The following is a 27,218-nucleotide window of genomic DNA, read 5'->3' as shown; positions in this document are numbered from 1 at the left end:
GCAGCTGCTGCGACACTTAATTTCATTCACGCCATCCAACAGAAAAGCTCGTAGTTAATTGAGTATTTATTTCAATTTTCTCTCATCAGGGAGAAAAATTAGTTAGAAAAACACCCAAATTTCAAAGTCCTTCTGGAAGTAACAGTAATTCTGCCCCCCAGGAAAACACCATAAGTTCTCCATTATTAGCTCCTTGCGGTCTAATTGTCCGCGGCATTGCCTTATTTCAACATCATAAGTCTTTGATTATTGTTGCTAATTACGCTATTAGCACAATGGAGGGGAATAATTCGTCATAATCGCTCACATTTATCATAATTACCCAAGTTTACAGTCACCTACGTTTAATGTCATTTAGAGCGGCCATCGGCAACGGCTGCTGCCCAAGGACAAACTCTAAGTGTGTGTGTGTGTGTGTGTGTTTTCGGTGGTGAAGCGGCTTTGTATTTGCATTTGAAATGTCACTTGGACTCCAGGACACGAGGCAAAGGTCAAATCTGGCGGGATGCACACACACACACACACACGCGCGCCACTGTCTTGTCTTCTTCACCTCTTCAAAGTATTCCATTTCTCATCACCTTCCAAAGTCATGCATGACCCCAGCAGCAGGATGTCACTGTCAGTTTTTTCTCAAACCATCAAAAATCCATCCATCACTGTAGCCGTCAATCCTTTACGAGGTCGCAGGACGGTAGGGCTCCACAATTAATCAAATTTTAATCATGATCACAATTTTGGCTTCTCACAATCATATGACCATGATCGGCTGCAATATTGATATTTAAAATGTGTGCTGTGCTCCAAGAAAACTCTGCTGAACATCAAATTAAGCACTTCCTAAACTAACAGCAGCCTCCACTCTGGAGGAGCTGTCTGCGACACGTGCACCCTACAGCAGCAGCAGCAGCAGCAGGCTGTGAAAACCTTTCCTGAATGTTGCGACTGCAGACGGCCAAACGAAAGTCCAAAGTATTGCGAATTTAGGAGAGAACAAAAGGGAATGAGACTTGTGTCTGCACCACAGAACAACACAACTAACTCTTTAACCACCTGAAAAAACGACACAATCCGCTTTGCAACAAAAGCATGAAGGCCAAGAAGACTAATGACCCTAACGTTACCTCACTGAATCCCTGTCTTTGTCTAGTGTCAACTCAGACACCCATAATAGTGTTATTTTGTTGCATGGATGTTTTTAAACAGCAGGAATGTAGCACGTGGTGACAGTGAGAGCAGTGCTCTGTTGATATTTGGAGTAAAAAGTTCTGACACAATTTTATTAGGTTCTATTTTGCTTCTAGAAGACGCTCTGTGACTGACGACTAGTCTAATTTTGATACAAAGATTTGTACTTGGCAGGAATGTAGCGCAGCATGGAGGTGAAAGCAGTGCTCTGTTTATTTGAATGTAAAAAGTGCAATAAAAAATATTTTGTCCCTAATGATGAATGAATGAACAGAAGACGGCGCTCGAATCTTTCCTTTGCAAGAAGGACGTTTTTGCTGTTTTGCCGACCGGATACGGCAAGAGTCTAATCTACCAGTTAGCTCCACTGGTAGCTAAGCTCTGGATACGTCACCCCGTGTATTGTTCTGATTGGTCGTAGTGTTATCCAATTGCGTGCAGTGATATTTTCAAATGCATGCTTGGTGCTGCCCCTTCGAGTTGGGCCATTTGCATTACTCATAGCCAGACCCTAAATCTTTCTAGATTTGGGTCTGGATTTCCAGGCTAATTAATTGTTGCAAAATTCTGTCATCATTTATCTCCTTACTAAGCTTTATTCTCTGTGTCGTAAAGGAAGCACACACACAGAAGAGTCAGCTGTTGTTGTGGTTGAGGAGCAGTAACATGACGTAAATCCCTCAGTAACATGGAGAGCTGGCGTACAGCTGCAGCTGAGCGCAGTATTTTCTCTCCGAGCGCTGGAACAGAGAGCGGCTCCGTCTTTTTTGTCAGACCTGCTAAATGATTTCCACACAGCAGATCCTCTAAACTCCACACTCACTGGGAGAATTAGTCACAATGGATTTAGTAAAAGTGCTCAAATTAATTAAATCAGTGTCATGAGTGTGTTTTAAAGAAAAGCAATAAAACCACTTGAGGCAAACAAAGAACTTTTCAGAGGCTGAGGATTATTACTAAAACAAAATTATCCGTTTGGTTAAGTTTTATTAAACCGCCGCCCGCTTGCCGCCGCTCTAAATGGAATCTTTAGAGTACACAATAGCCAATCACGGGCTATTATTATTAGAGTTTTCTAATTAGGCTCCTTAACGAGGACGGGGCTGTTTACAATGGGAGCCGGAGCTGTTCAGATAACGACGGCAGAGGACAGGGCGGCTCCGGACGACAAATAAAGCGCTCCTTTCTGCTATCTGTCTGTCACAGCGGCGATAACACGAGAACTTCTCAAGGTCTAAGACTCAACTTTTAATTTGTGGACAGGAAGGGAGGGTGTGTGTGTGTGTGTGTGTGTGTGTGCTCAATTAAACTAAGTTTAAAAAGAAGGACAGTGTGTTAAACACTAAGAAGAGGTGTGTGTGTGTGTGTGTGTGTGTGTGTGTGTGTGTGTGTGTGTGTTGGTGCAGTGAAATGAAGTGTGTGTTTAGAGAAGGTGGAGCTGAAGAAAGGAAGTAGGAAGTTTAAGAGGCAGTCATTGGATGTTAAAAGAGAAGAAGGAAGTGTTTGAATATAATGTAGTTCATTTACTACAGTACTTTATTTAAGTGTAACTTTGAGGTACTTCAACTTTACTCGAGTCCTCCCCCGTGGCCCCACAGCAGAGCTACACCACAGACACTGCTCAGGAATGACCCGAGGAACGTCACAAAGAGCTCAAGGTGTCGATCTGGCCTCCAAAGTCCCCAGACCCCAATCTGATCGAGCATCTGTGGCACATACCTCTACCCTACATCACAACCCACAGCCCTCAGGTCCCACCGTGGATTGGATGTGCCTCTGGGGTAGCAACAGGTCCAGTGAATGCTTGATCAGATTGGGATCTGGGGAACTGTGAGGCCAGGTCGACACCTTGAGCTATTTGTCTTGTTCCTCAGGCCGATCCTGAACGGTGTGACATGGTGCATTAGGAGTGTGTCAGGTGGCGTCCACGTGAACGCCAGGACCAAAGGTTTCCCAGCAGAACACTGGACTGTAACAAGATGATCTGTGTTATTCATTCACCTGCCAGAGGGTTTAATGTTTTGTCTGATCAGTGTGAATACTTTTATATTTTTACTTTAAATGTAGGACTTTAACTTCTAACAGTTGATTTCTACACTGTGGTTTTATTACTTTTATTTAAGTAACAGATGTGAGGACGTCTTTTATCAGAGGTTAATTAAAGAAAGGAGGGGAAAGACTGATTAAATGAAAGAATGTATGAAGGAGGGAAGGGAGGAAGGAAGTAAAGAAGGAAAGAGGCAGATGGCAATTTAACTGATGGAGGAGAGAGAAAGAAAGAAAGAACGTAAGCTGAGGAAGAAAGAAAGACAGACTGATGTTTCAAAGAAGTATGGAGAGGAAGGAAGGGAGGAAGACAGGAAGTATGAAGGAAGGTATGAAGGAAGGAAGGAAGGAAGGAAGGAAAGACAGAATGTAAGATGGACAGCAGGAGAGAAAGACAGACTGATGTTTCAAAGAAGTATGGAGAGGAGGGAAGGGAGGAAGATAGGAAGTATGAAGGAAGGAAGGAAGAAAGGAAGGAAGGATGGATGGATGGAAGGAAGAAAAGAATGCCAGAGTGTAAGATGGACTGCAGGAGAGAAAGAAAGAGAGACTGACGTTTCAAAGAAGGAAGGAAGGAAGGAAGGAAGGAAGGAAGAAGGAAAGAAGGAAGGAAGGACAGGAGGAAAGAGGCAGTAGGCGAAAAAAAAAGAAAGAAAGAAAGAAAGACAGAACGTAAGATGGACAGCAGGGGAGAAAGAAAAAGAGACTGATGTTTCAAAGAAGGAAGGAAGGAAGAAGACAGTAGGCAAAAGAAAGAAAGAAAGAAAGAAGAGAGGAAAGAAAGGAAGAAGGACAGACAGAAATGGCTGTAGATGGGCAGAAAGAGAGAAAGGGGGAGTCTGGAGCATCAGGTGAAGATAATGGAGGGACAGGAAGAGAGAAATGAAGGAAGGATGAACAACAGCAGCGAGATGGAGGGAAAGACAAAGAAAGAGAGAAACAGAGTGTGAATGTCCTCGGGGCTGAGCTGCCGGCTGCAGACAGCACAGCAGGACGAGGTCAAAGGTCACACACACAGACACACACACACACACACACGGCGCCTCAATCTGCCTCGCAGCGATCTGACTGGTCACTCATCACCGCTGTCAGGTGAAAACCTCGCAACTCCTCACGTAGAACGAACTGAATCAGTTCTTGTGTCAGAAACAGTTTTTATTATTATTAAAAAAATCAAAGTCAATCAATAAATTATCAATCATCATTATCATGTGTGTTTAAATCTCTGATAGATAAATGTGGGCTGATGATATCGATCACTCTAATTAATCAGGAAGAATCTAATCGATTTGGGAAATTGCAGCCAGAATATTTTGTCAGTCAAGTTATTGATTTTTCACATCATCATCCATCACTTAATTTATTCATTCTATGTTTCAAATCAAAGTTCAGTCTTTTTAAAGTGTCCTCAAACTAACCGGACTGCACTAAATGTTCATATAAGTTTATATAACGCTGGAAATGTTGAATATTTGTGTTCATGTCAACATTATCAGACTCAAACAACCAGTGACTGTATCTACTTACAAGTAGTGTGTGTGTGTGTGTATCAAGCAGGGCCGTCTCCAACATTTTTCATCATACTTAGCGTATGAATTCTGGAGTTACGGCCATAAACATGTTTTATGAGGTTACACTGATCATGACCTTTGACCACTGAGATCCAAGCAGCCCACTGTTGAGTCCAAGTGTACGTTTGTGCCAAATTTAAAGAAATTCCCTAAAGGCGTTCCTGAAATATCACGTTCACAAGAATGAGACAGTTGTGACCTTTGACCACCAAATTCTTTGCAGCTCATTGTTGAGTCCAAGTGGACATTTGTGCCAAACTTGAGGACATTCCCTTAAAGCATTTGAATTTTTAGGCACTTCATCTTGTCTTCTCTGATCATAGTACCTTGTACTAGAACCATATTTGTGGACTAACATTACAACAATGCCTTTTTAACACCATACTTTGAGGAAGTTTGTCCAAGTAGCAGTACGAGACCTTTGTTTGAATACTCTCTGATAATACTTCTGATTGAGGTTGGACTTCTTGCAGCACGACCTACAACAGATCTTGTCATGTTCACGTCCTGATCACAGCCTGCAGCAAACCTTCAGACTGTCTGTAAAAGTATTATCATGTAAAAGACGTGTGTGCGTCTGTTTCATCTGATCAGAGACAATAAGTCGTAGTTTGTGTTCATCAGAAGCCGGAGCAGCTCTTCACAGACGTGTTTGTAAAACCGGTTAGCAGCTCGATGAACACGGCCGCCACGTCTATTCCTCCTCACGCCTTCCTCTGATTACGGATGCTAATCTGTTCAGTCCATCCATCTGTCCCTCTCTCTCCGCCGCCGCCTGGATTCAATTAGACCAAACACACTCCTCGCTCTGTTATCCTCGCCCCTCTCTGTTTCTTCTTCTTCTTCCTCGGCCCAGTTCTATTCTTCTTCTCCTGTTTTTTTTCTACCTCCCTTTCTTGTTTGGTCGTCTTTTATCTGGGGACGCCACTGTCGTCTGGCCAAACACGAACAGAGGGACGGGGAGAGAGAGAGAGGGAGAGAGATATTAGAGGAGAGGAAATAAAGACAGAAGGACTCCGAGACACAAAGGAAGAAAGAGACGAGTGAGTTATGGAGATGAAAATTAAATCTAACAGAGTGAGTGGAGGTGGAGACGAGCAGTGATGCACTGATTCAAGTCTGAAAGTTAACTGCAGAGATTCTGTTCAGAACTTTGAATTGATTCAAAGATGTTTCTTCTGACTGAACCAGGAACTCCTGTTTCATCCAAACATCCAAGAATTCTCATTGTCTGGTTAAGTAAATGTTTTGGGTGCTGCTGTTTAGACATGAAGCACCAGCCAGGTCTCAATCCAAAGTTGTCAAATACCGCCGCTTCGTCAGTGATTTTGGTGTCAGACACCTATCATGACAGTATGATATGTCAGGTTGAATCGCTGTCGGTGATGATGTAATATAAGGAGTTGGAAAGTCCCTGCGGTGCAGGCAGGAACAGTGATGGATGGGTCCAACCAACCCCGGACTTGTTGAGCCAAACCATGTTTTTTTCAAAGCCTAAACATGTGCTTTTACCATCCTGGTGTTGTGGGGTGGTACAAGAGTGACATTCAGAATATAATGTAACATTAGATCTCATACATTCATTGTATACAAACCTTTTAAACTGGAGGTTGCTGTTTTAAAAGTGCACAGTAGGGCATTAACAGAGAAGTCAATTTGTCGACGTGTCGACATCAGTGGCACAAGTTGACACCCCCCGGGAGGAGTCGACAAGTCGTGTGTTTTTTCCCCCTCTCTCTGTGTGTGCTTGTGTACGGAATGCAATCGCTGCCTCTGATTACGCTGATACTTTATCCTTGACGGCGTACTATAAGCAGAGCAGACTCCGCGAGGAATGTCCGCAGTCATTCGGGCTTTCGTAGTCGAGCGCATTTCCGCGTTGTAGTTTCCTGTAAAAATGTCAGTGAAAAATCCCCGCGATGTGAAAAATACATGCCGAACAGTCACTGGTGCGTGGTGCGGTCGTAAATCTGAGCTTTGCGCGCACAGAGCTTGCGGACGTCCGCTTTGAGTCCGTGTGGGGAGCTGCCCATTGGTCCGACATCCCATTGTTCCGACCATATTAAACCCATTGTTCCGAAGTCCGTTCCGAAATCATCATGATGGCCTGTGGTTAAGGTCTGGTTAGGTTTAGGCACAAAAACCACTTGGTTAGGGTCAGGAAAAGATCATGGTGTGGGTTAAAATGAAAAAGAAAGTGACAAACACATAAGCTGTGAGCCTGCTCCGCCTCAAGCCTTTCCCAGCTGACCCAGAGCCGGTCACGGCGCACGATCAAGGCAGAAATACGGCCGCCGGGAGCCGTTCAGCACCGCGGACAGTCGGACTAATGGGATGGCGGACCAATGGGCTGTCGGACCAATGACATGGACCCTCCATGCGGACCTCCGCAGAGTCCGTTCGAGTATGTTCGGGCCTTGACAGACACACATCACATGTGTGGAGATACTTCACTTTCCTCCGCCATGTCAATGTGATGACATCATCAAATGACTTTATTGACAGATAAGTCGACCTGAAAAAAATCAAAGTCGTTAATGCCCTAGTGCACAGCAAGGGCCTTACTTTACTAGGCCCGAGTCAAAGTCAGTCTTTTAACAGACAAGCCACCCATTCCATGTTCAGCAAGTCCAGGTACGCCTCCAACAAAGAGTCCTTAGCAGAGGAAGTTGTTCTACACTCTTGCTCTCCATCTGTCAGTAGATAAGTAACCCAACATCCATACATGGTTGACAGTGACTCCCACATTATTGTCCAATTTCATGCCCATTGTGAACAGCAGTTATTTTGGTTCGGTAGTCCTATTACATTTGGAAAAAAAAACTATACAGCTTATACTGTGTTTAATATGATGTTCTCAACAAGACAGCTCACAGGACGGAACAGGCAACATGCCGACACCTCTGTATCGTATCAAACCAAACCTTGAATGTGATTAGTCACTGATGTGTTTGTGATGAAGACGTTTTGGGCCAGCACAAAGCAACCTATAGTTCTGACTGTAGTCTCTCTGCTGAAATGCACATGACAGTTCAGCTTTTTATTTGGAGCCCTTGTGACACATCTTACTGTTTTTGTCATCAGTGTGTCATCAGCAGTCATATTGATGTGTAAGTAAAGCGAGTACAGAGATAAAGGGCGTACAGATGGGTCAATGTGGACTTAAGTGTTGGACCAACTGACAGACAGACCATCTCTAGAGTCTCATGGTTTGAGCGTCCTCCACCTGCACTCTGACCGTACGTACACAGAGGCCGTCCTGTTGTGTTTGTGTAAAAACAGCCACAGAGCAGCAGGTGCTGTGATGTGATGTCTTCAGTGTTTGTCCTGTGATTGAGGAGTTTTCAGTGTAAATGCCACACGAGGAGCCGCCGGACGCTGCGTTTAGGCAACTGTCCTCTCTGTGGGAAATCTGATATTTGTGCTGTTTGTTTATATTTGTTTTTTTGTTTTTCTCTCTGATGTGTCAGAGACTAAGAGCTGTGGATTTATCTGCATCTGTCCTATAGGACACATGGATCTGTGTGTGTGTGTGTGAGAGAGAGGCACTGCTACTTCGCTCTCTTTTTGTTGTTTATCTTTTCCTATTTTCATGTAATTATTTCCTTTGTGTTGCTTTTTTTGTAAATAATTTCTTCAGTATGTCAGGTGAGATTCAGCCCTCCCTAATTAGAACATAACACTAAAATATGCACCAAACTTTAACCAGATCAAGCAACAGGCCCTGAGAAGGACCACTCATAGCATAAGGGCATAATGGAGAAATACTATTTCTAGTGTTGCTGCTAACAGGTCCCACTTTAGTCTTTATATGTTTATTTGTGCATTATAGCCCCCGTTCCCACAGTGAAAAGTTGTGGATGGTACCAACAGAAGCGTTCCTTAGCGTCCCCATGTTTGGTCCCCCCTCTGTTGGGGTACCTAGCACACAGATCTGGTACTAAAAGGTGGAGCTGTGAACACTGCAGTCTGATTGGTCAGTAGAGGACGGTCACTCTGCTCAGGGCTGAGTTGTGTCTGGTTTTGAGGCTCATGTAACCACTGTTCATACTGTGGAGAGTTTTATTAGTAAACTGTAACTATAAAATGAAAGGATGTTTTGCTGCCTCTCACAGCAGCTGGAGTCTGAGAAAAAATAACTTCATTCACTGGGCCGACTGCCGGTGACTTTTAAGGTGGAACGTTAACTTGTAATGTTACTCAATACATGAGTTGATGACGTTCTGTGGACGATAAACCAGGTGCAGACTGATAAAGGAGGAAATACAGCGAGTGCTGGACGGAGCAGTGAGTGACAACAACCCCGCCCACATTTAAGAGGACTGTCTGAACAGACCGAGGGTCTAGGTACCATGTCTGAAGGCTTACTGCTGGTTCCAGAGGTGCTGGACTGAAAGGGTTTGGTGGAGACTCGGCTATATACAATACTCATACACTAGTTTATTGCTGTGTGAAAGGGAAACTCATCACTTTTAGGAGGTCCCTGAAACCAAATCTACTTAGGGCCCCAAAAAATCTGGAGCCAGCCCTGCTGATGACATCATTAAGGCTTCATCTTCTCCTTCAGAGACACAGAGGGCATTAACTGGGTCTAACCATGATGAGTACATTGGGTGTGTTTACAAGGTCTTTAGTATCCCGGTTTTGTGTTTGTGCATGTAAACACCATATACCGAATTCAGAAACCGGGTTATGCCCTTTTCCGGGTTTCAAGAAACCTGGTTTTGCCACCTGGAGTACTCCGATAGAAGCCGGGATACTGGAGCATGTATACGGCTTATCCCGGTCGGCTGCCTGCTGCCCGCCGTGTGCGCAGGCGCCAGAGTGAAGCACCAGATATACAAGCAAGTTTTCTCTCCACTCTGAATCTGTAAACTCCATGAGAACGATCCTATCCCACCAGTCACAGCTACGTATTTTCATCCACTGTTGCCTTGTACTGCGTGGTGAATACCAAATATCAAAGTTGGTGACGTATTCAATATTTGTTGTCGCTCTCTCCTCCCATTGCTGAAGATGAAGTGGATGAGCCATAGCTGTAATGCGACGTGAGTATTTACTAACGCTAAGCCCGCTAGAAGCCACAGAGGTCTCATTTTTGTCTTACTTCTAAATATAATAAATATATCACATTTCCTGCTCAATCTGTTGTAAATGAAAGACGTAAAAGACGTAACACACGCCTGCGCAGATAGGATGCAGTGATCAGAAAACGGGTTACTGGTATTTATCATGTATACAGGGATATGAATAACCGGGTTTCTCTGTGTTCCATGTAAACATCATATCCCGGATATGCTCAAAGCCGGGATACTAAAGACCTTGTAAACACAGTCATTGAGCTTTACCTCTGCCAAGGAGGATATGTTTTTGCTGTGATTTGTTTGTTTGCACGCAGAATTACAGAAAAACTACAGCCCAATTTTCATGAAACTTGTTAGGATGACATAGCATGTTTTTCACCTTTGTTGACATTGTGAGGAGTGGCATTTGGCCAGGGCCGACGTCTGCGCCCTCTGAGTGCCCTTCTAGTTATAAAAAATCCTTGCAGTGCCGCTTTAAGATCAGATCCCTCACTTTGTGTTTTCATCCGTTCGTCTGATTCTGTTGTCTCCAAAACTCTCTTTCTCTTCTCCAACTTCCGCCTGCCTCTCTGTCCTCCTCTCTTTTTCCCTTGTGTTCTCTTTTTCCATTTCTACACCTCCTCCACCATCTCTTTTTTTTTTACACTCTCCGTCACTCTTTCTTCAATCACGTCTCCCTCTCTCTCTCTCTCTCTCTCTGGAAGTAATTATGCAGGTTGCAGATACAGACAATTACTTATTATCTCTCTATTGTGTGTGTGTGTGTGTGTGTGTGTGAGTGAGTATGAGTGTGTGTGCCGCTGTGACCTCTGACCTCGTTCAAAACAAAGACGGGCTGTCAGTCTCGTCGTCCATATCAGAGAAAACAAATTGTTCTTTCATTTACTCTCCACTTCACGCTCTCCTTCCTCCCTCCTCCCTCCTCCTTCACCGTCTCCTCACTTCGTGTCCAAAAGTATGTGGACACCTCCATATATCAGTCTTATAACAGCCTCCGCTCTGCTGGCTGCAGGGATTTGTTCCCATTCAGACAAAAGACAGCTAGTGAGGTCCAACACTGATGTTTGGTTGATCAGGTCTGGCTCACAGTCGGCGTTCCAGTTGGTTTCAGATCTGTTGATGGGGTTTTAGCAACACCATTTCACTATACTGCATCTGTAACTATGGAGAACACTTGTTAAATGAATGAAGATGTCCAGTGTTTGAATCCAAATCTGACCACAGGATTTTCAGAGATACTTCAGCCCAGTCAACAGAAGAACATGTTGGCTTTGTACGTTTCTGCAAACCAATACATTACATTTGCACATTTAACATGCATTATATCAAAGTACATGAGCTGACTTTGTCATCAGGAGGTGGAGGGGATGGTGGATGGCGTGATGCCTCGGTGAGAAGTCTGCCAAGCTGCAGACCACTGTTAGAGACCAATAAACAACCAAACCAGCTGGTTTTTGTGAGACATTGCCGTGATTCTGGCACCATAACCAGTTAGGCCAAACATGATCTTTTCTTCCCATAACCAGGTGGTTTGGTGTCTAAACATAACCACATATTATATACAGCGATGTAGAGATGTAAATTTTAAGTATCCGCTACATAACGACGTGCAAATGTAACATATCCGTGGTTTGCAGACACGTTTTTCTTGATTATTGGTGCAAGGAAAATTGTAAAAGATGAAAGAAATGAAAGTTTTTGATGCATCAATATTTGTTTTATAATCACATTGGAGCCCTCTGAATCGAAACTGAAATATGAGGTGTCTACAGATTCCTATCTTTACATTATAAACACCCTGCAGAACCTGTTGTTGAATATGGTCATATAAGGACATGACACAAAAATACAAGCTTTTCATCAAACTTTCGTTCAGTTTTAACAGAGAGCTACGCGTCTTTTCTTTGCTGTTATCTGCTCCGACAGTAAATAAAAATTCACAGCTCTCTGCTGCATGAAATTTTACTTTCACAAACTCAGCCTCCATCTAAAACCAAGTGTCCACATACTTTTGTCCCTTCTTTCTTTCTATTGCCTCTCTGTTTCCATCATGTCATCTCTTCTTCTCCACGAGCATTTCTTCCCTCACTCTTCTTCTCCTCTGCTCTGTCTGTCTTTCATAGGTAGATCCATTCCCAAAAGAGGAAGAGGAGAGGCTAAAGACAGCTTAGAGGAGCCTTAAGAGTCCTGTCACAGGGAGATCACTGAGGAGGAGGGGGCGGGAGAGAAGGGGGAGGTGTCTCTGTGGAGGAAAGACAGGAGGAAAGAGGAGAGAAAGAAAGACAAAGCCAGGATCAAGGCGTCTCCAGACTATTAGAGCGCTGTTTGATTTGAGCTCATTGTCCTGATAAGACTGTCAAAATAAGAGTCTTTTTTTTAATCACCGCAGAGAGGAGGAGGAGGATGGGAGGATGGAGGGGGGTGGATGGTGATGGATGAGAGAGGGAGAGGAATGAAGGTGAGGAAAGGAGTGGAGGGAGGAGAGGAGGTAAGCAAGGGAGGGAGGAAGCGAGGAGGTGAGGAAGAAGAGAAGGAGGAGGAGGAGGAGGAGGAGTGGTTTTACCTTTCTTTACCTTTGGTTCCCAGGCTTTTACATTGTGGGAAAAGGCTTTGAGGAAATCTACCATCGTTCAAACGCACACACTTCACTTCACTTCACACTGTACTGTGTGAAAAGTGAGACGTGTCTAAACCCAAACTTTTATTTTTGAATTTAACGTAAAGTGGAGGTTTTATTTTGTCAGATTTTGCCTCATAAAGACTGCACCACGGGCACGGCGTGACCAACACGTCTCACATCTCAAGTCATCACATATCGGCACTTTGTCAGTGGACTTTCACGTCTACACATTACGCACTAGGTATCCTCCTCCGTCTGCTGATGATGTTCCGGGACGCCACAACCAACGCTGTGATGTCATCACAAGCAGGTTAAGTCTAGAAAAAAGACATCATGATTTGGCTCAACATTCAAATGGGAAGCAAACACCTGGTTCCAGGGTGAAAGTCCAGGTTCTGTTGGACCCATTCACCACCCCTCCTGCCCACACTATAGGGACGAGCCTATTGGCAAGCTAACTTGTTAGCATAGCCTATGTAGTTAGCAAGCTAACTCGCTAACCCTCCAGTAGCTTACATGGTTTTTATTCAACGTGTTGTTTGTTCAATTGTACAAACTTCAGTTTGGAGACCTAGCTTTGCTCTGAGGAAGCACAAAGGGATTTTGAAAGGAGCACAGGAGCACACTGATGATGTCACAGGGCTGTGATTGGTCGATTGCAATGTTGATCCCGGAGCATTCTATCCAACACTGTGCCACAGTGAAGCTAGCAGCAACCACACGCTGCACAGATGGAGTCTGTGGAGCAGGTAAAGAACCCTGCTCCACCTATGTGGCGTGTCGCAGCCATGTCCCATGTTATTCGGCCATCAGTCGTCTCCTGTCCCTCAGTCTCCTCCTTCAAGCTTCGTCCTGCTCCCTTTTCCTCTGCTATTCCTCCTCATCGTCTTCTCCTCCTCTTCTCTTTACCTGTACCACCAGACCTCTACCTTCTTTCCCTACTTCTGTTTGTTCCTCTCCTCCCTATCTGTGTCTTTTCCCATCCTTCTCCTCCCACTCTTGTTCTCCCCTCCTTTCCCCCTCCCTCTTCCTATCCTCTCCTCTCCCCACCTGTACCTCCTCCCCCTCCTCCCCCTTCAGTAAACCGAAAAATTATCACTTGGGCTTTTCTTCCTGACACAATTTGTCAAATCCTGCCTGATAGGAAACACATTCTATTCATAAGGCAAGTCTCGCCTCCTCCTCCCCCTCCTCTTCCTCCTCTCCCTCCCTCCCCCCTCCTCCCCCCCTGACGGTAGCAATTCAATTACAGCCGAGGAGGCGATAGTGAGCCGGAGAGGCAGGAATATGACAGGACAGTTACAGAGTGTTTACACAATTAAACTTTCACTGACAATACTCTCCATCTGTGATGAATGCCTCGCACGCCTGCGGTGTGTGTGTGTGTGTGTTTGTGTGTGTGTGTGTGTGTGTGTGTGTGTGTTTATATACAGTATATTTAGGTTATTCCTATATATACGTGTGTGTGTGTGTGTGAGCGTGCAAGCTACGGCACATTTGTCATGATTGCCTTCTCGCCCGCCACCTCTCTGATGTCCCTCAGCTCCTGCTGTTGCATTGTGGGTAAGAAGAGGAGGAGGTGAGGAAGGAAGTGATGGAGAGAGGGAGAAAGAGGAAGAAAAGGAGGGAAAACAAGAGGAGGGAGGAGGAGATATGATCGGAAAAATGGAGGACAGATGACAGGTGACCGAGCTGATGTCACTCCCAGGACGTTAGCTTAGCTTAGCATAAAGGCAGGGGTAAAAAAGCTAGCCTGAATCACTTCCTGTTCTTCTTTTCGGTAGTTATTGTGGGTTTAAAGGTGACATTAAATCTGCAGGAGCAGTATGTTTATGTTGCTGGGAACATTTCTGAGTTTTCAGAGCGACAGGACAACATAAACAAAGTACCTAATGAAACTATTTTATAAACATATATTTAAATGACCTTAAAAAACACAGACAATCAGCTAAACACATTGTGCACTAAAGGTTTCCTGTTTAATAGTCAAATAGCCTCAGGTTAATAAACTTCTTTTTTTCAGATTAAAAACAAAGACTTTCAGTGAAGGAATTTAGTGTATAAATAAAATAAATGTGCCAAATGAAAGAGAAGCTTAAAGTTCTTTAGTATATTTAAGTTTCATCGTATCCACTGTGACCTTGCATCCATCTCATTGTTGTGATCACTATTTCTCAAGAACATCAAAAATGTCTTTAAATTTATAACTGACATTCACTGCGGGTCAATAATGAACTGATTAGACTTTGGTGGTCAAAGGTCACTGTGACCTTGGCACAAACGTACAGATGGACACAAGAATAAACAGATTAGAAGTTGGTGGTCACTGTGAACTTGTCTGTGTCATATTTGTAAATGCGATATCTCAAGACAGAAATCCCTCAGTTTTGGCACAAACATTTTCTTTGACTCACCAATGTGCTGATTAGATTTTAGTGGTGGAAGGTCAAAGGTAAAACTTACTGTGACCTTGCATCCACCTCATTCTTGTGATCACTATATCTCAAGAACACCTTGAGAGAACTTATTTAAGTTTAGAACAAACATTCACTTTGGGTCAGTAATGAACCGATTAGACTTTGGTGGTCAAAGGACACTGTGACCTTGCATCTGGCTTATTTTGTTAATATGATATCTCAAGAGGGCCTTGAGGGAATGTTCTTAAATTTGGCATAAACATCCACATGAACTCAAGAATGAGTGGATTAGAATTTGGTGGTCAAAGGTCAAAGATCACTGTGACCTTGTCTGTCTTATTCTTGTCAAAGTAATATCTCAAGAAGGACATTCTTGGCACAAATGTGGCACAAATGTTAACTTGGACTTTACTTGGACAATGTGCTGATTAGATTTTGGTGGCCGAAGGTCAAAGGTCAAGCTTACTGTGACCTTGCATCTATTTCATTCTTGTGAACACAGTATCTCAGGAACACCTTAAGGGAATTTCCTCAAATCTGCCAAAACTTTGCTTAGATTCAGCGATAAACTGATTAGAATTTGGTGGTTGATGGTCAAAGGTCAAGCTTACTGTGACCTTGCATCTTTGTCATTCTTCTGAATGTGATATCTAAAGAACATCTTGAGGAAATGTCTTCAAATTCAGCAGTAACATCCACTTTGAGTTAAGGATGAACTGATTAGAATTTGGTGGTCAAATGTAAAAGGTCAAGGTTACTGTGACCTCGTCCATCCCATTCTTGGGAACACGTTATCTCAAGAACACCTTTCCTCAAATTTGGTGCAAAAGTTTATTAAGACTGAGTGATGAACTGATTAGAATTTGGTGGTTGAAAGTCAAGGGTCAAGGTCACTGTGACCTCACAAAACATGTTTTTGGCCATAACCCAGAAATTCATACACTAATTATGACAAAACTCCACACAAATGTCTGAGTGGATGGAATGATAAAGTGATGACATTTAATATCCTAAAGGTCAAAGGTCAGCGTGACTGTGACATCATTATGTTTTAACGTCATATCTCAGGAACAGAAGGGGAGACATTTGGTCAGATACTGAATTGGTGACTCTAATCTTGAAACTGTGCTGATTGTATAGATCTTCTGTGTGTGAAGCATCCATGTTTTCACTGACATGGATGGAGACTGTAACATACATGTAACATACAACATACAACCATGAGGCGGTGATTCTGGTTGTATTTTCAGCCACTTAAAGTTGTTAATGACTCCTTCATGTGCTACACATGTCTGTCTTATCAGCCGTATTATATCCCACTTGTTAAGCCAATTATAATTCCTCACTCTGCCTTCACTTTCTCACGGTGGCGTCTCGTCGTGGCGGCAGCAGCGTCGGCTGGTGGAGGTTGCGGTGACCTTGCTGTAGCTCGCTTTGTCTCGCCCCACCGTCACGTTAGCTAGTTATCAGTCGGACACAACGGGCTCTCTGAACCAGGCAGCAGCTATTAGACTGTCTGACAATGATACACTGTCCCGCCGAGACTTCCCCGCAATCACACACACACATGTGAGAAACCCTCGGCACTCTGGGTATTGTCCAAAGATCACAGGCGTAGGTGAGTTGTTCTTTTTAATTAATCATTTGTCCTTCAAACGGGGGAAAGTTTCCGTGCCGTAGATAATTAGGTCCCAGAGTCGGAGCCAGCAGCCACCTGCTGCCTTTGTAGCGCTAATCTTTGTCTTGTAGGAGCGTCGTCCCCGAAGACGCCACGGCAACGCCACGGCAACGAGCTGAATGAGAAAACACCTCTGAATCCCCACATGGTCCTCCTCCTCCTCCTCCCCCTCCTCCTCTTCTTCTGTTTGTCTTTTTCCTCTTCTTCTTTTCATCCCCCTTCGCCCTTCTTCCTCTTGCTCCCTCTGCTCTTCCATGCCCTCCATCTCCTCTTCTTCCTCATTTCCTTGCCATTCCCCCCACTCTTCCTCCTCCTCCTTCACCTACTCATCCTCCTCCCCTTTTTGTGTTTGTCTTTTTTTACTTCTAATTTTCTCCACCTCTCTTCCTTTTCCACTTCTTCTCTTCCTCCTTCTTTCTCGTCTTCTTCTACTTCTTGTTTTATGTTCAATTTGTCCTCTCACTCCCTCTCTTCCTCCTCTTCCTCCTCATTTTCTTCTTTTTTTCTGTTAATCATCGTTTGCCCCAGCACACTCCCTATGCTACTCCTCATTGTCTTCCTCCTCTTTCTCTTCCCTTCTTCAACTTCTTTTTGTGTTCATCTTTTTTCCATCTCAATCGTCTGACTCCTCCTCTCCCTTTTCTTCTCAGTTCATCTTTTCCTCCCCACTCCTTTCATTACTGCTCCACCTCCTCTTCGTCTTTCTCTTCCTCTTATTTCATGCACTCTTCCTCCTTCTCCTCATCTTTTTCATTCCTCCCTTCTTCTTCCTCTCACTCCCCCTGCTCTTCCTTCTCCTTTTCTGTCTTCTTTCTAAAACTCCTCTTCCTTTTCATCTTTTTTCTGTCTTTCATTTTCTCTGCTCTTCCTCATTCCCTCTTTCTGTTTCCCTTCTCTCATTTCTTCTTTTCTATTCATCATCCGTTTCTCCTGCACACTCTCTATGCTACTCCTCCTCATTGTCTTCCTCTTCTTTCTCCTTCCTTCTTCTTTTATTGTTCATCTTTTCTTTGCCTCACTTCCTTGACTCCTCTTCACATCAGTATTTTCCTCCTCCTGTCTTCCAGCACTCTTCCTCCTCCTCCCCTATTTCATCCCTCCCTTCTTCATCCTATCACTCCACATGCTCTCCCTTCATTTTTTCTGTCTTCTCCTTCCTCCTAAAACTCCTCTTCCTCCTCCTCTCTTTTTCCTCCTGTCATCTTCTTTTTCTTTCTTTCACTTTCTCTACTCTTCCTCATCACCCTCTTCCTCCTTCCCGTCTTTTACTTTGCTCTGCAGCTCCTTCTCCTCCTCCCTCTGTTCCTCCTTCTCTTCTTTCTTTACTCTCTCCGCTACTCCTCCTTGTCTTCTTCCTCCTCCTCCTCCTCCTTCCTTCTTTTTGCATTCATTGTCTTCATCTCACTCCCTTGACCCCTCCTCCCTTCTGTTCATCTTCCTGTCTTTCCTGTACTCTTCCTCTTCCTCTCCTCCATTTTCATCCCTCCTGTCCTCTTCCTCTCACCCCCTGTTATTCCCTCTCCTTTTCTGTTTCCTTCTTCTCCTCCTTCCTAGAACTCCTCTTCCTTCTCCTCCTCCCTTTTCCTCCCCTGCTTCTTCTCCATCTGTGCTCTACAACTCTACCTCCTCCTCTCCTTCTTTTCCTTCCCATTTCCCCTCTTCTACCTTCTTCCTATCCCTCCCCTTCCTCCCTGTCTCCTCTCCCTCCTCTTCTCCTTCCTCCTGTGTCTCCTCTCCTCCTTCTCTCCTTCCTCCTGCGTCTTCTCTCCACCCTCCTCCTCTTCCTCTTCCTCTTCCTCCTCCACCTCCTCCTCCTCCTCCTCCTCCTCCTCCTCCTCCTCCTCTCCTTCCTCCTGTGTCTCCTCTTCACTTTCTTGGCAGGAGGTGTTGATGTGGAAGTGTGTGTATAAAATGAAAGAGGAGACCGGGTGTGTATGACAATGAAAGTGATATCTCGAGTGTGTGTGTGTGTGTGTGTGTGTGTGTGTGTGTGTGTGTGTTTCTGTGGGGAAACTAATCCTATTAATTCAAAGTGAATAACAAAGAGAGGGAGAGAAGGAGAGAAGGAGAGAAGGAGAGGGTCCCGCTCCCCCGACGGCCGTCCGTCCTCCCTCTCTTCTGTTTCCTCTCCCTCCTTCCATCATCATTATTCCTCCGTCAGATCGGAGGTTGATTTCCTGGAGGACTGAGAGAGAGAGAGAGAGCGGGCCGACCGACTGATGCAGGGATGGAGGGATGGAGGAGGGGAACAGAGGGAGGAGGAGAGAAATGTAGCTGCAGCTCCGGGGCCTCGTTTCCTCTTTCCTTCCTTCTCTTTCCTTTCTACTCTTTTATCTACCCTCTTTTTCCATTTCCTGTCCCCTCTTCCTTCCATCTTTTTCCTCTTCCAGTCTTTTTCATCACTCTTTCCTCTTTCTCCTTCATTCTCTTTTTTCCCTTCCTTTTTCCTCTTCCTCTTCTTTTTCCAACTTCTTGTCTTTTTTCTTTCCCTCCATCTTTTTCCTCTTTTCATTTTGTATACTTTTATAATTCTTATATGTTCTTGTTTTTCTCCTTTTCTGTTTCCCCCTCTTCCTCCTCCTTTGCTTCTTTCGTTCACTCTTTTCCTTCCCTTTTCACTCCTTCCTGTTTCTCTCCTTCTCTAACTCCTCTTCACTTGTTCCTCTAACTTCTCTTTCTTTTGTCATGTTTGATTTCCATCTCACCTTTTTTGCTCCTTTGCTCCCCTTCCCTCTTTCTTCTTCCCCATCTTCTTCTTTTACGTCCTTCAACCCACTCTTTCTCTCCTCCTTTTGCCCTTCCTCTCATCCCTCTCTCCTCCCTCTTCTCCTCTTCTTTTCAATCCCATCATTTCTCCTCTTATTTCATCTCCTTCTTTCTTTTCCATCACTTTCTCACTTCCTTCCCCTTTCTCTCTCGCACTCTTCCTCTTCTCATTTCATCCTCCAGTTTTCCTTTTCACTTTTACCCTTCTTTCTCCCCTTTTAGTCTCCCTCCTTTGTTTTTCTCCTCACTTTTCTCCATCTGTTCTTTTTTCTCTTTTCTTTGCCTCCTCTCATTTGTTTGTCCCTCTTCCTTCCTCTCTCTTCCCCCTCTTTTCCCCTCCCTCCTTCCCTCCCTCCCTCGCCTCTTGTCTCACTCTCTTCAAGGACATTTATATTATAAAGGATGAATTTGCATATTAATTCATTTCTTTCAATTTTTTCAGATTAGACGTTGTCAACACGTATCAGCGCTGATCAAACCGCCGCGTCCACCAGAGACCTGAGTGTGTGTGTGTGTGTGTGTGTGTGTGTGTGTGTGTGTGTTAGGGGAGTTGTAAAGGAGGTAAAACAACCAGCCACACAGTGTTCACATCAACACAAAAACACACACTGCTGATCACACAGATACATACACACACACAGAACATATCGACAGAGGGAAAACAAAATTCTTTCAGACCAAATCGCGTGAACTTGTTGACACAAAGTCCTCTAAAGAAAAAGGTTGTGTTATTGGGAGCCAGAATAGAAGGAGTCATGGCTCAAAACCAGCCGCCACTGCCCGTCAACAAAAACAAAGACAACTATGGTTAAATGTGATAAGACCAAAGGACTGGACGGAGGCCATCATCAAAAATGCTCACATGTGCAGCGCACACTTCATATCAGGTTAGGGAAAAAGTATTTCCTGTTGTAGGGATGAATAAGGTTATGTGTATTAAGGGTTATCATGTCCACCTCATCAGAAACTGGGGAGGGATTAAGAGGAATATTGGATTTCTCTGCAACGCTAACTTTTTAGCACATTAGCTAACGTTAGCTTCCATAGCAAAACAAACAAGTGTGGTCCTCCTTTGTAAGATTGGCTTCCTGTGACATCATCCATCCACTGAGTGAGAGCATACGGGTCGGCCAGTCTGGTCCCGTTGGTCACTGTTTACTTATTCAAGTAACACTGGCGGTCCCGGAGAGTGAGTGACCTGACATGGTGCGTTGGTAAATTCAGTCTGACGCTCTACACTAAAATGAGAGCCCTGTTGGTGGAAGAAACGCAGCGTTATATTTCTACATGAATGAACCAACGGTTAAGTTAATCACACATTCACTCCGCTCGACACTTCCGAGCTTTGGTTCCACATTACATGCATCAGTCTTAAAGCAGTTACAGCCCTAATAATTACTGATACAACAACCCAAATGCTAGAATAGATGTGCGTGTCTGCAAACCATGTTGTTATTTTATATTTGTACGTTTCATACACAGTGTATGTGTTGAAACTTTACATTTCTTTGTATTTTAATTTCCAATCTGATGTTGTGATAACGCTGTGGTTAGCATGTGGTCAGGTTTAGGCACAAATAACACTTGGTTATGGTTTGGAAGGGAACATGTTTCGACTTAAAATGTTTGGTTGGTTGTGACAAACAGTCTTGTTGTTTGTTGGTCTTGAACAGAGGTCTGCAGCTTGACAGGCGTCTCGTTAAAGTGTCACGCTATCCACCATCCCCTCCACCTCCAGATGAGAAACTCTGCTCCTGTACACGTAATCATACGTCACTTAGGAAATGTAGTTATGTGTGAAACGTACACAAATGTAAGATATCAGGGGTTTGTAGAAACGGATATGTAAACATTTGACTCAGGCAACCGTACGTTAAGTGTTGGGGAGTGGATTACATTAATGAGGGTCCTCGCAAGTACAGTAACAAAACCAGGATAGCTGCCCAGTGTGTGTGTGTGTGTGTGAGATGAGACGTTGCCCAGCTGTCTCTCCTCCCATCACTCCCTCTGATGGATGGAGAAGTTATGAATATGCAGTTGATTTCTGGTGCTGATGGCAGCTGACAAATGGAGCGTCTCACCTTCAGGAAACCGCTGCTGTTCCCTGACTGGACTCTGCTCACCGCATGGGGAGGAGGAGGGGGAGGAGGAGGAGGGGGGGGGTTGTGGTTTCTGAAGGATGCAAACGTCACAGTCGGGTTAAAGCAGAAACCTTAGTGACTCTTGATATTGCTGATAGAGACGGTTCAGCTCTAACAAGACTTTTACTTTGACAGTTGTGATATAAGAAGATTACAGCTTTCAGACCAGTTGTATATTTCTCCTTAACACACCTTTTAATTTGTGTCTGAACATCCTGTTTGTCTTGTTTTTCTCTCGTCTCGCCTCCTGATGTGTTTTGACATTTCGCTGTTTGATTGCCACGAGCTGCTTTGATGATGACTGACAGTTTGACAGCGGCTGTGATTGGCCGACGGATCCTGCTGACAGAACGGATGTATTTATTTGTTTTACACCGATTAAAATCATTCAACTCGGGTTTCAGCACTTTCCACCACTTACCTCTTGACACTGTGTCGGCCCTGATGTGGAATCTGTGTGTTTATTTGATGCTGAAACTTCCAAATTGACAACTTTATTCATTTATTAATTTTCCAAGAAAACATCCAGGGTGGAAAATCTAATAAAGAACTGTGTTCCTGATGTCTTCTATAAATGTTATAAAGTTAAAAACAACTGTAAGTCACTTCATGTTTGTTTGTTTCTGTGTGTGTGTTTGTTCCCCAGTGGAGTCCAGCAGTCCCAGTCTTCTGGCTCCTGATAACACTCTGGAACGATCCTTCTTTATCAGGATGAAGTCGACGCTCACGAAGAGAGGAGTGCACATCAAGTCCTCAGGATATAAGGTGACACTCTGAACACTTTCATCTGTGCTTCATCTCATTTGTTCCACACCATAGATGTATTAGGAGAACTGGACACAGCATCAAGCCTCCTGCAGACTGTGAGAGTTTATCAATCTTATAAGTTTAGTGCAGCTACACTGTGCGACATGGATCTAATAAACTTGGGTAAGACAATGAGTTTGATGTCTGCAGACTGTCTGATGACAGCGCCTACGACATACGATGCAATATCTTCCCATACTGAGTGCGCAAGGATGCTGCAGGGTTATTACTTCTCCAACTGAAGCACAACATAGAGGATCACATTAATACAATCATTATTATCATTGATAAAATTAATTAAATGCCCCAAAAATATTATCAAAAATGTCTGGGGAAAAATGTCATTGAAATGTTTGAAAAATGGCAAACAAAATCTCTGAAAGAAATATCACTGAAATGTCAGAAACATTTTAAAATGTCTGAAAAAATGTTGATAAAATATTAAAAAATATATATCATTAAAATGTCCAAACAAAATTTGATGAAATGTCCAAGAAATATTTTTAAAATGTCCAAAATAATATTATTGAACGTCAGAAAAATGTTAACAAAATGTCACAAAAATTGTTGAGAACATGTCCAAAAAATATTATTAAAATGACCAAAAAATGTTTTTTAAGTGTCCAAAAAAAAATAAAATGTCCAAAAAATATTAAAATATCCCCCCAAAAAATGTTAACAAAATGTCCAAAAAAAGTTGGGACAATTTCCAAAAAATATTATTAAAAAGGCCAAAAAGTGTTATTGAAATGTCTGAAAAAATGTCATAAAATCTCCAAAAAAAAAAATTAAAATATCCAGGAAAAAAATGTTATTAAAATATCCAAAAAATATTATTAAAATGTCCAAAAATATATTGATAAAATGTTAGAAAAATATTATCTGAAAAAAGATGTCAGGCACACACTCTAAGACTCGATGCAAAAATATTTTCTTTTATTCAAGTACCAACGTTTCGACTAGACCGTCTTCATCAGGGTTTTACAAGACACTGAGCTACCAAACATTTTATAGGACACACAGGTGAGCTCTATGATGAGAGGGAGTGTCTTCAGTTACAGGCACATGCCATGGGAGGAGCTGACAATCAACACAAAAAAGAAAAATATTATAAAAATGTCTGAAAAAGTTTTATGGCCACTATACACTGCGGTGTGTCCGGGTGTGTTTGCTAGCTGCTCACCTGCCAGTTCTGCTTCGTCCTTCTTTACGTGATCATGGTCAGAGCTGGAGGACACATCATACAGGCAAGGCTTCTGCTGCCACGCCACCACAAGGTTTCCTCTTTGCTGGAACCACACACATTTCTTTTAGTTTGTTTTGCCTCCATGGCGAGCTGTTATCTGTCTGTGTGTTTGGGTTTAGCGCTGAACAGTGCATCATTTCATGCTGCATTTCTATTGGTTGGTTAGTAGATGTAGGTGGTAACAGCAGTCAGTGAGATGGTCATCCCAAATTTCTGACACTGTCAGAATTTATCCCAGGCTGTGTTTGATCGCAAGACTGTGACAAAGGCCATCTTTGAACCTCTCTCTTTTTTTTAAGCTTTTTTTTTTTTTTAAAGAGATAATATAAGAGATAATTTTACCAAACGCTGAGTTTGTTTTGAAAATGAAAACAAGTACAGATAAGGAACGATCAATAAAAACAAAAATAAATAGTTCAGATACCTGTGAAATGAAGGTGATTTAATCTTCAGCACAGGAAGTTCAACTGATCTAAAAAAGTGGAACGGAAACAACTTTGAACGCAGCTGGTGTTGAGACAAACAGACAGATGCTGTGTTTGTGTTCACTGTGCTGGGTGTCACCGCGGAGATGTAAATGTGTAGCTGCAGTGTGACCACACACACACACACACACACACACAGGATCAGTGTTAACATGCTAAACCTGCTGACTCTTCCTTCACACTCTGCGAAGACAGGATTATGTGATCTGACCAACATCTGTGTGTGTGTGCTTGTGTGTGTGTGTGTGTGTGTGTGTGTGTGTGTGATCTCCTTGAAGACAGAAGAATATATTATCAGTCACTGGCTTATAGTCTTACTATCTGTCATCAAATGAGGTGATCCATATGGAAATCTGTAATCCCACCATGGACAATAGGTACTCCGTGTGTGTGTGTGTGTGTGTGTGTGTGTGTGTGTGTGTGAGAGAGAGAGAGAGAGAGAGATTGTGGCTGTGACTATGAGACTTTGAGTTAGAGTCCTGCACAGGTCCATTTTTGAAAACCCATACCCATAAAGTTCAGCACCAGAACTGACTCGAATCCCGTCATTCTATCTAAGTCAAAGCTGCACCCGTTAATAAACGACCGCGACCCTGATTAAACCCCCCCAGGCTCCAGTCCCTCACATTAAGCTGGTTCTCCGTTCTTGAATTGGACGTCTCTTTGACTGGATGGTGAAAACATTCAATCACTGCCAGGTTAGGAAACATGTTAGCATGCTCCTTCCACCACCATCAAACCTCCAAAGGATCCGAACTCCATGTAGGCTGCCACCTCATCCTCGGCCTGCAAAGTTTCATGGCTGGAGTCCTCCACGTCGGTGACCGATGTGACCACGGGGTCAAAGGTTACACTTGTGTCACTGACTTTCAAAATAAAAGGAGCTGCAGCTTGATAATAGTGATTTAGATGTCAGAATATTGCACATATACTACACAGCTTTTTACTGCGTTTTATTCTGAAAAATGAAAAAAATATATTTTTGTTCTCACCCGCTGCCCACCAGGGTGTAGTTAATTTTCACCCACGCCCATACCCGTGAATTGATATACATGTTTTTACCGGTTACTAAGCTTTTTACCCACGGGTACCCGATCAGATGCAGGACTCTGCTGTGAGTGACTCATGGTGTCTACAGTCCTTCATGTTAGTTAGTTTTCCCGATTTCAGTTCATGTGTGTCATTCTGGATTTTATTTTGTAATTATTATCATTTTCTTGCAATTATAAACATTTTTTCTGTAATTTATTGGTCTTTTTCATACAATTAAGAGAAATCTTCACCTGGACCCAAGGATGATCCGATAAGAATTGTGTGTCTCTTTCTTGTGATCACGATATCTCAAGAACACCATGAGAGAATTTCTTTAAATTTAAAAAAACATTGACTTTGAGTCAATAATGAACTGATTAGACTTTGACCAAAGTTGGTCCAAGGTCACTGTGACCCAGTCCGTCTCATTTCATGAATTCATAGATATCTTAAGAATGCCTCGAGGGAATTTCCTCAAATTTGGCACAAATGTCCACATGGACATAAGAATGAACTGATTAGAATTTGGTGTTTGGAGGTCATGTTTTGGCCATAACTCAAGAGTTCATACCCCAATTATGACAAAACTTCACACAAATGTCTAACAGGATAAAATAATGACGTGATGACATTTTGTATCCAAAAAGTCAAAGGTCAGCTTGATTGTGACATCATCATGTTCTGCATAAAACACTTTTCTGGACATTATTCAGTGTCATATGAACAGAAGGGGAGACATTTGGTCAGATACTGAATTGGTGACTCTAATCTTGAAACTGTGCTGATTGTTTAGATCATTGGTTCCCAACTGGTGGGTCGTGGTCCAAAAGTGGGTCACAGGTCGATTCTGAATGGACCGCAAGTGACTTGCAAACTGTCAAGTGAATTTCCAGCACAGAGCTTTTATTTTGAAGTGCTGCTTTCTGCTGTAGAGTGAGTGACTAACGGACAGCTACTTGACAGAGACAGCAGACTAGCTCAACGATGTGGCCAAACACAAGTATGATGCTGAAGATACTAAACTGTGTGGACCTTGAGCTAAGGAGTAAGGAGAATTCTGGACCCTGGGGCTGGACCAGTTGGGAACCAGTGGTCCAGATCTTCTGTGTGTGAAGGATCTGTGTTTTCACAGACATGGATATAAACTGTAAAAGAAACTTGACATGTTTGAAGCCCACAGTGGTGATACTAGATTTTCTTATTAAGTCTGTTTTAGATCCTTGAGTGGATCTTGTTCGTGTGTGTAGGAATGCTTGTTTTTGTGCGCAGATAAAGGTGTGTGTGTGTACGGTATGTCTGTGTTTTCAATGTGTGTCTGTGTACATGTGTGTGTGCTTGATCTCAGTCCTATAACAGGTGTGTATGACCGTCGCAGATCAAGAGGTGGGATTAAAGAGGGTTTCCTGGGCTGCCGTGTGTGTGTGTGTGTGTGTGTGTGTGTGTGTGTGGTCTCTCATGGTTTATCCCTGACTAATACACTTGATTTTCTTCAAGGATGAAGTCTTCAAGCTGCTGTAACTTTATTGTCAAAGACAGAATGTCAAAGTTTACAGAAGGAAAAAAGGATTCATTGATTCATTCTTCAAATTAATGTGTGACTAATTCACCAAATTAATAAATTAGTATCGCGCCGTCATATTTAAAAAAGAAAAGAAAAAAAAGACTAGTTTCACTATAAAACTGGAAAAAAAAAGAAAAAAATCAGGAAGTGCTTTTATTTTGCTGTTTAAACAAAATAAAAGCATCTTCAATCAATGACGATTGGTGTTTCATTCTCATACAGTCTCGTGTGTGTGTGTGTGTGTGTGTGTGTGTGTTGTATACCATGTTCCACCTGGCAGACTCAGATCACATGCAAATCGCAGCGGAGGCAGAGACGCATATAAATATTCATCCACACGCGTGCATATATTACTACACACATTTGCACTCAGTGACACACACATTACTGCTACACTAACACACACACACACACACACACACACACATAATACAGCGTTACAGTTAGCAGTTTTAAAGCCGTTGTGTTGCAGCAGAGACCTGGAGGTGGAAGACGTTTCCTCCTCCTCCTCTGTTACTCTGCAGAGGTGCCCTTGAGCAAGGCACTGACATGTGTCTGTTCACAGTTTTAGCACCC

The 27,218-nt window shown here is 43.2% G+C and overlaps 1 protein-coding gene across 4 annotated transcripts in view; it reads left to right on the top strand.

Moving 5' to 3' along the window:
• Nucleotides 1-27,218, top strand: part of npas3 (neuronal PAS domain protein 3) — a 470,885-nt gene that overhangs the window by 401,181 nt on the left and 42,486 nt on the right. For all 4 annotated transcript variants that reach the window (XM_033642411.2, XM_078175360.1, XM_078175359.1 and 1 more), the window contains one exon: nucleotides 22,158-22,276. In XM_033642411.2, coding sequence (XP_033498302.1) covers nucleotides 22,158-22,276 — 119 coding nt within the window. The remainder of the gene's footprint in view (nucleotides 1-22,157; nucleotides 22,277-27,218) is intronic.

This window comes from Epinephelus lanceolatus, chromosome 15 (assembly GCF_041903045.1).
Source record: "Epinephelus lanceolatus isolate andai-2023 chromosome 15, ASM4190304v1, whole genome shotgun sequence".
Taxonomy (NCBI): Eukaryota; Metazoa; Chordata; class Actinopteri; order Perciformes; family Serranidae; genus Epinephelus; species Epinephelus lanceolatus.
This window is presented reverse-complemented; position numbering and strand designations above follow the sequence as displayed.